This window comes from Pelodiscus sinensis, chromosome 14 (assembly GCF_052426305.1).
Source record: "Pelodiscus sinensis isolate ZL-2025 chromosome 14, ASM5242630v1, whole genome shotgun sequence".
NCBI classification, from domain to species: domain Eukaryota; kingdom Metazoa; phylum Chordata; order Testudines; family Trionychidae; genus Pelodiscus; species Pelodiscus sinensis.
Genome location: NC_143065.1, coordinates 38,318,458 through 38,328,096, shown reverse-complemented (window position 1 = coordinate 38,328,096; position 9,639 = coordinate 38,318,458). Strand labels below are relative to the sequence as shown.

Sequence of the window (9,639 nt, the reverse complement as noted above, 5' to 3'; positions counted from 1 at the left end):
GGATCAGAACTTCCGGTACTAAACAGATATATAAGCATACTGGGCATTTAGATTTTTTGCTTGGGGGGGTGTGCGTGAATGTTAGGAGGCATGAAAAGGTTTCTTTCCATAGCAAATATTTTATCCCAAACCACTTACCACTTACAAAACCTTTTGTGCTCATTTGATGTGTTATTTCCCTAACATAATGAGGTCAAGTTTTTCCACTGAATATTTTCTCACAAGAGGCAGTTTTAAAATAATGCCTTAAAATGTGTTGTAACAGATTTTTAATATTTATGTGGGATGAACTTAACACCGGATTTTTGTTTTTTTGTTGTTGCCACTTTGCTATTTATATACATATATATAAAATGTATAATGAAGCTTAACCATACAGCACAGAGATTACATTTTAACTGCACACATTCACCACCAGTGAAGGGACAACCCCTTTATACAGCCTCTGAAAAAATCTGGATAATAATATTAATAATAATTAATCCAAAGAAAGTACAGTATATTTAACAAAATAGTAAATATTAAACAGTGAATACTCTACTTAATAAGGACCTCGCCTTTTTTCAAGTTGGCGTCAATCCACAAAAATATACTTTTTAATCTGGTGAACGTACAATACGTAGGTACTTACACCAAAGGTGATATATTTAAGATGCTATGTACAAAGAGTTTGGCTCAAATTTTAATTTACATATAGAATAATAAGTGTTCATGGCTTATTTTTCCCCAGCGTTCTGCCTGCAAGTTTCTTTTCCCTCTTCTGAAAGCAAACAACTAGAAAGTCAAAATAACAAGGTAAAACTATACTCTACAAAAAAAGCTACATCATACAGCTTTGGCTTATATAAATAATTCATAGCAGAATGTGTTCAAAAGTACTGTATATAACTTTTATATATAGTCTTCAATTCATAAGGGTATTGTTTTCTTTAATATAAAATATACATGACCTAAAATCCGTTTCTATATTTTTCAAAGAACACAAAAAGAAACTTTTCAAACATATTCCAATTATAACTTAATATATTAATTTTATTTTGTTAATGCTCTGTTTTCTAGGTTATTTTTTGAATATTTCATGCGAGCTCTCTAGGATTCTCTCTCACTTTTTTTTTTTTATTAAGAACCACTTCTTTGACCCAATACATTTTTTTGCACGTGCAAAACAGGTTTTTATATCTTCAAGCCCTTCGCCATGCACCTTCTGCAATAGAGACCCATGCCAAGTTGGGTAATATAAAGGACATTTTATGTACAGTATTGCTTTCTTTTTCCTGCTTTTCTACTGCTCTGCTGCTACAAAGCATTGTTTCTTAACTACAACTAACCATACGGCTTTAATAAAACACATAGGGACATTACTATAGGGGAGCCCTCTTGGTTTCTGCAATCTAGTGCGGCAGGATTATAGATGGGTACAATGTTTCTTTGCAAAACAGGTTACATTATTAAAACAGCATGTCCAGGTAAGTGCCAGAGTAGGCCAACACCTATAGGATTGTTTTGTTACATTTTTACCATGGGACATCTGCAGCTATACAAGAAGTTTGTAGTAAGTGCCTGATGATTCTGTGTATGCTACACACACTCGCACATATATATGCATGTGAAGATATATATATGCACGTATGTATATACATATAAATATATTTATTTCATGTCCTTATTTATATATTTAGATATGTCAGGACAGTTCACTGTGGTAACACAAAATAGAAGTGGAAATGCTGAAAGTTTATGTCGCCCATGTGTCCACTCTCATTCGTTTCACTGAAGGGCTCTCTCTATCTTCTGTGTTTGGAGGTCTTCCCAATCCAACAGGCGAATGGAAATCACTTCTTGGGTCCTCCCGATCACTGCCATCATAAGAACTGCTGGAACTACTGAGACTGTCAACAGGGGAACGACCCAATTCCTGCCGTGATTGCTGATGTGGCTGTTGCTGCTGAGGGAACCCAGAAGGAGTCACACGGTCCCGTGGAGGTGAAATTGGTTCAGACTTTATGTTGATGTTTTCGTTGGTATTAATAGATAAATTTGAACCCTGAGAGAGCTGGCCACCAGTACTGGGGAAATTAAAAAAAGAAGTTATGATTCTTACTTGAACATTAAGTGTTGTGAAATCTTGTAGCCTATACTCAAAGTGAATCCAGACTAAATACATAAATAAAAAACATGTACTGAATGCTTAGTGTAAGACAATTGAAAATTGTGAATTAAAGGTGTCCCAACATCCTGAACTAATTCATTGACAGCTGGTGTTTATTACACACTTTATTGTTCAGTAAGTGCCAGATGAAGCATAACCAATTAGATTAAAGTGGCTTTTAGCAGCAAGAAATGGATAACATTTTAGATAAAATTGGTCCATTAGTGCTGTGCTCTTCCGTGGAACTTGAGTGCCCAACTACTCTGTGATTTGTTATTACATCTTTTACTTGTGTTTAAAAGAAACAAGACAAATAGAAATGTTTAATTTTTTGAAGTGTGTTGTAAAGCTTTCAGCTAGATATTTTCTTGATAATGTTTTCAGAACAGTAACATTTGTCACCATTACTACTTACACAGAACCAGCCAACAGCATGCTAGATACTGAACAGACAAATGGGAAGGCAAGGTTCCTGTCCCAAACAGGTTCTTTTTAAAAATAACTAGAGTAATTTCACGGTCAGTGCATCAACATTATCGTAAACTTGACCAGGCAAGGTCGGAAATAATGTTACTCCTTGTGAAATCATTGACATCGATTTCAGTGGCCCTTAAGGTCAACAAGACAGGCTTGGAAGTATGGATGCATCGTTTAGAAAATCTATCACATGCAGCTAATTTCGGTGTAAACTCCTAGTGTAGACCAAGCCAGACAGTTGATTGGCAAACATGGGAGGAATGCATTTATACATGCACTGAAGGAGAAATTAAAGTGGTGTCTTACTGAATAGTGTCAAATGCAGAACTCTTCACTTATAATCAAAGTAGCAGAGATTCCGGCAGATCTACTTACACAAGAGAGCTAAGGGCTGCTTGTCCTAGATGGTGCTGTTGCCAGGCAGATACCTGTCCTAAAGATAGCATTCCTGGGGAGTTAAATCCCTGCAGGGCAGACAGGTCTGCACTAGTCAAGGAGTAATCTGAAAAAGAAGAAAAATAATGTATTGTGTTGAGATATAAGAACCAAAGTGTTAGCTTCCTGTTCAAATCAGCTACAGGCAGATCATGCAAAAAGGATCAGAAAGGACAGACTCTTTCATGTGTGTAGAATACCATTGACATCATAAGGGTCTACTTGTGTAGATCTCTTTGCAGGATCATGGCCTTAAAATGCTCTCTTTTCAAACCTGCTTCCGACGCCTACTTGCTATTGCTTGATTTGGGCTGAATATGAATGAGAATACGGGCACTTCATCCAACATTCTGGTCTTCTCCTAAGCATATGCAAGAAAATGTTCATTTCTGTGCTGGTTTCATCATGTACATTTCTGAATATTTCTCTCTGTACAGGAACTTCAAAATGAACTAAGGTGGGGAGTATTAAAACAGGCCACTAAATCAAATGAAATAATTTACTATATTAAATCTGGCATAAGAGAAAACTTGTCTTGTGCTCAACCCTTGGTTCAGTACGAGAGCCAGATTCTCTCTTTTCGTTCAGCCCCTCTGCATGGCTCAGTATATGGCCAGCTGAGAATTACTCCAAGAGGCAACATTCCAACTAGTATAATCAGCTCAAGTACACTACTGTCTGCTGCTAGTGTAGGGGCACAGCTGAGGCACTCTGGTGTTGTAGCAATTCTAAGCTGGGAAAGTGTCTCATGGAGCTCAATGCATGCTAATGTAAGTCAGAGCAGCTTTCAGGCTGCTCTACCCTACAATGGAGCAGGACCTGTGCAAAGCAGAAAATTAGTGAGTCTATTACTATCTCCCTGAAGGCCTGCCCCCTTCTCCTGGATCAAGTCAATATTGGTACAGAAAATAATCAAATCCTGTAACGGCAGCTACTTTACAAAACTGCTATGAAAATGTACCATGTAAGAGGAAAAACCGTACTCATTTGCCTTCATCATAGTGATGGTGAAGACATAAAAGCTTTTTTTAAAATAAATCAGCAAAAAATAAACAAACAAATCCCAAAACAAAGCATTCATCTCCTATGGCATACGAAAATATTTGCAAGACACATCTAAAGCTCTAAAAGCATCACTGACAGTCTATAATAAAACTCCTTTTGCATCATAATTCAGTTTTATTCTTATATTCATGTAGTATATTAACTGATGACATATAGCCGAAAAACAAAGTATTTTTATATACAGCAATACTGTGTCATGCACTTGGACATAGTTTTTATATGCCGAGTGAGAGGAACACTGTACAGTTGTAGTCAAAACTTCAATTATTGGATTTTTTTAATTTGTCAGGATATAATGCTTAGATAGTTCTCGCTGCTCATTCACACATAGGAAGTTATTTTCAGTTCATCATTATCACTTATGCTATCCTTTCAGGTTTTAAAAGAGAAAGCTGCAAACACTTCTCTGCTCCTAATCACTTTGCAACACAGCTTCCTTAATATAATTTCTGGTCTCTTGTGAATGAGACAAACTGCTAGGAAGAAAAAACTTACTGTGCTTTGCCACCAGAAATTAACTAACAATGTACTTAAGTGTGATCTTTCTGGAGATTTACAAATCAGATTTATACATTGACATCTGTCTGAAATGACAGTTACTATTTATAGTTCAATCTCTCTCAAGATATCTTCTAGGAGTACAGTCTAGTGGGACTGATTTGGAGCTGCAGTATAGTACTTCAAGAATTTTGTATGTTCTGTTTGCCTGATTGTTGTAACACAATTTGCTATATGGGCATACTGAGTTAATTTAGTAAGAGTCTGTCTCTACATGCAGACAGGAAGGAGGGCAATAGCCAGGTATCAGCAAACATTTAGGACTACTGATTTTAGTTACTACTCCCACTCCTTGCTGAGTCCCTCAACCAGTTTCACCAGAAAACTCAAGAGAACAATGGGATGTATGCCTGGAGTTGAACACTCTGGAGTGCAAGAATGAAGATGAATCCATGCTCCAGAGGTTGGGGGAACTGGAGACACCCCTCTCAAAGATGGTTAGACAGACATGCATGTACACTTTGTATTGTTTTAAAGCCCTTTTCTCTTACTAGGCTTTATTCCTACTGCTAAGAGTCACCATAATAATGGCTAATCACTGCTTCTGCAGGTAACTGAACCCAGTCAGACCCATTGGGGTAAACACAGCTGATCCACTTCATGCTGTAGCTAGGGACATGCTCTAAAAGTGCAAGACTCATCCAACTTCATTCTAGCCAGTTACAGGCATGATAAGGCCTCATACCTAAAAGGGTTTAGAGGCCAAAAGAGGTCAGAGGATCAGCTAAGCCCTTTTATAAATCAAGTGGGCTATGGATTTTGATTCTTCAACCTGCATTAACATTGTCAGTTAAGAACTTATCCCTTCAGAGTGCAACAGCTGATACACTGTATATGCCTTGAAAAACGTAAACCATACATTCACTGCACAATTTGTCTCTCAAATTCAGGCCACAATATCTCAGAGTAAAAGTAGCTCCAAATATTGTCATCAATAAACCTTAGATGTAGGACTTTTTCTGATGGTAAATTCTAGAGACATTCTGTAGTGAACCAATAGTTATGAGATTAATACCCAACTGGTGGTGAAAGCGTGTGCTTTTCTGTGCAGGTACTTGCACTGTGCAGCATATTAGGGTGCTATTTGCATACAGATAAAGGAAAATAATTCTGGATTTTATTGTTGTGGGTTCTATATTGGACAAAACAAGATACAGGTTTTAACATGTAACAGCTATCTTAAAATACTATTGTTAACATTAATGTTCTGTGAAATATGGAGGTATTCCATGTTGTTGCTTTGAAAAGCTCATCTTCGGAGGCAGAGTAAAATTTCAGCTACAATTGCTGCCAAAGTTCCAGCTGCACGAGTTCTCAAGGTAGAATACTTCTCAAGAAAATCAACAAGAAATCCAAGTTAACTAACTAGAAATAGCTCTTTTGCAGACAGGTTGATCTCTAAGCTCTGTCTGCACTATGGAGTTAAGACTTCATCTGCAGCCATGATCTAAGGGACTGAATTGTGAAGACACCAATTGTATGGATTGTCCAGCTGCATAAACTGTAAAACAGACTGTGACTATGACCCACTTAGTCTTTTCAGAGAGAAAGAAAGAACTTCATTCAGTATCTAAAAGGTAAGAAAGAGAGCCATCACCTTCTGTCCCATCATGTCCCCAAAGGACATTATAATGTATTCACATCTTTGAAACTTCTCTCTCAATAACTTTCTCCGTCACACCCACAAGCATCATTTAATGACAGGAGGTCCAAATCTTAAAGCAGAATCTGCATTCTGGAAATGTTGGAACGGAATCTCCAAGTACTTCATGATTTAAAAGAATTCACATTTGTATTAATGCTTTGTTTGATTTCCAGTCTTGCATTGGAATGGATGCAATTCATACATGCTCAGAGGTGGTGCCATCAGAATAATAATGTGCTACATGAAACAAGAGTTCCAGAGTCACATGCAGTAGAAACCTTAAATACACTGTATGCCCTACATCACTGTAGTGAGACACAGGCATACTGACAAGTCAAGAGGAAACCAAGCAGAAGAATCTAATGCAATGGATGAGAGCTTAGAAGGGGGAAGAGGTTACACCTTGGCTTCAGATTTAGAGCTGTAGCCTTCTTAGGGGTCATTTCTGCATAGTCATGCCATTAGGCCTTGGGTTTTAAGGTCTCAGAAACAGGGCCCGCCCTTCTGGGTATCCCTAATTGGACTGGGTTTGTTTTCATAAAGCAAGTTTGCTCAGCTGTGATTGATTTCAATGCCAACTCTCAACATGGAGAGCCAGGGAGACTTCTGTGAGGTTATAGAGGGATGACACATGGGAGGGGCCAGAAGGGTCATATGCTACCTGGGATGCTCAGCACAGTGACTGCACTCTCCCAGCGCAGGCAGCCTCTAACCTTGCTGCCTGCCTGCTGGGATGTTGCCTGGTGCAGTTCAGCGATGGCACTCTGCTCAGCAGGCAGTGTGGCCAGAGTCTGCCTGAGAACGTGCACTGGTGGAACCACATGCCAAGGGGACTGGAGCTGGCACAGAGGTGACCCACCAGGTAACATGGGATGGGGCAGGAATAGGGAGACCATGGAGGGGGGCTGAACTGGGATAAATCATGTGGGGAAGTCATGCAGAGGGAGTTATGTCTTTCCCCAAGCTGGTGCCCACTTTGTGTCCTTCCCCACTAGTTGCTACTTGTGTGCGTGTGGTTTTTTAATTGCCAGTTTTTCATCACAATGACTCTGTAAGGCACCTCATTAATACTGAAATCTGTCTGCCTGGGTAAGACCGTCAATTTCCGGAGAATTTTTCACACACTGAATAAATCCAGAGTCCTCTTACAAGGGTAAAGAAAAGCTCTTCTTTTTGATAACCTTTTCTCTTCTCCTCCATTGAATTCAACCTCCAGTCAGTAAGGTATATTTGTACTCAATACAACTCAAAGAAGCTAGACCTCTAACAAGCTGTGACTAGATTAAAGTTAAATGTTTGATATGTGTGCGCTGCTCTGCATGATGGATCCCTAGGGGGATTGCTTTAACATCAGAATCTGGGATGAACTCTTGTAGGAAAAACTGCAACTGCAAATAAATAATATTTATGATAACGGACAGTAACATTTTATGCTTCAATTATAAGGTAACTGATGACAAGGGTCAGGAAACTATTCCCTCCACCACCTATACAACTGTACTTTTAGATAGGTACACTGTGATTTTATTTACCTTTGCCTAAATAATCAGATATCTGCTACTGCTAAAGGCAGGAACCCTGGTGTGATATGGAAAAGCTATGCTGATATGGAGAATCTTCCTACAGAGTTCCTTTGAAACTTAGGTCTTTTTGCAGCAATTGTCACAAGAGGGCAAGAATAGAATTTCAGTGTTAGTGAGATGTGTTTGCTCTTTTTAATCACGGCTAACATATGTCTCTGTCTGAGGACCTGATAGCTTGAGATACTTATTCTCATGCAACATTCACGTTCACCAAGATTATATCAATTGATTATTTAAAAATAGAATTTCCTGTTAAAAGTTACAGATGGTCCTAGTACTACACTGTGATGGACAGAAGGAATGCTCACCTCCTCAAAGGTTAAATTCAAGTAACAAGGGGTGTTGTTGGCAGGGAGCCAGAAGAATCAATGGGATACAGGGCTGAAATTTTAATTGTAAATATATACCTGCAACCATTTGCTCTGTTGGAGAGTTAAGCCAGGAGTTGAGACACACAGGATGATTTAAACCCAGGCAGGACTACCATGCCTCCAAAGGAATTCAGGGCAAAGAAGTACACTGAACCAGAAGGACAGTGAGTAAATAAATAGAAAAAGTGTATCTAGTCGCAATCACGGTGTTTTTCTTTATTTCTGTGGTTTGGTTTGAACTGCTCTGTGTGAATCTATGCCTCTCCTCCCCCATTCACTATCTAAGAGTTGTTCCCAGAGATTTTCTCTGGGTTAATTTGTATTACTTAGTTTCTCTGTAGCGCCTAGCAATCAAGTATGCTTTATCAAGTAGATCTTTAGTTTTGGTAATTAAAAACCACTTTAAGGTGACAATTTGATTCTCGTGTCCTGGAAAGACGAGGCTGTGTGTTTGTATATGTCTGCCTGCCTAAGACAAGCAGTCAGCTACCAGAGACTGCAGTTTGTTTTCTCTTTGTTTTTCAAGCTTTCTTGTGGTAAAGGAGGTTTTTTTTTTTTTATTTAAAAAGCACAGCCTATGAAGGCAAGGTATTTAAGGTCTTTGTGGGCCCTCACCTTCTACACTCAGAGTCCAGAGTGGAGATCAGCACTGACATGGGAAAAAAAAACAACCCCAAAAACCTCTACACAGTCACAGATTTACTGACTTTGGGGAGAAGCGCTTGGACTTCTTCCAGAGGGGTAACCTCAAGCTCCTTTAACACAAGAGAACTTGAAAAACAAAGAGAAAACAAACTGCAGTCTCTGGTAGCTGAACGCTCATCTTAGGCAGGCAGGGCGGGCAGGCAGGCAGGCAGGCAGGCAGGCAGGCAGGCAGGCAGACACACACACACACACACACACACAGTCTCGTCTTTCCAGGACACAAGAATCAAATCGTCACCTTAAAGTAATTTTTATTAACAAAACAAAAGATCTACTTGATAAAGCATACTTGATTGCTAGGCGCTACAGAGAAACTAAATAATACAAATTAACACAGAGAAAATCTATGGGAACAACTCTTAGGGTATGTCTAGACTATGAAGTTTTTTTGGAAAAAGTGGCCTTCCTATGTTGGTGGGACAAGACCTAGATAACCACATAAAGCAAGCCCCGAGAGTGGGAGTGGTCATTCAAAGCAGGGCTAAGCAGGCCTCCACATCTAAACCCATTCCTGAACCTCAGCCTCCTACCAGGGACAAGTCTGTGCACCCAGACAGAGGTGATGGAGCCAAACACCAGACAAACAACCCCAACTGCAGCAGGGGACCCAGTTATCCACCAAGATTATACCACTTAATTATTTAAAAAACA

At 39.1% G+C, this 9,639-nt stretch overlaps 1 protein-coding gene across 7 annotated transcripts in view; it reads right to left on the bottom strand.

Annotated features, from left to right (window-relative positions):
- Positions 1–254: 254 nt before the first annotated feature.
- MEF2A (myocyte enhancer factor 2A) overlaps positions 255–9,639 on the bottom strand; it is a 181,004-nt gene continuing 171,619 nt past the window's right edge. For all 7 annotated transcript variants that reach the window (XM_075896958.2, XM_075896956.2, XM_075896957.2 and 4 more), the window contains 2 exons: positions 3,002–3,128; positions 255–2,066 (listed from right to left, as the gene is read on the bottom strand). In XM_075896958.2, the coding sequence (XP_075753073.1) occupies positions 1,736–2,066; positions 3,002–3,128 (458 nt within the window). In that variant the 3' untranslated portion in view covers positions 255–1,735. The remainder of the gene's footprint in view (positions 2,067–3,001; positions 3,129–9,639) is intronic.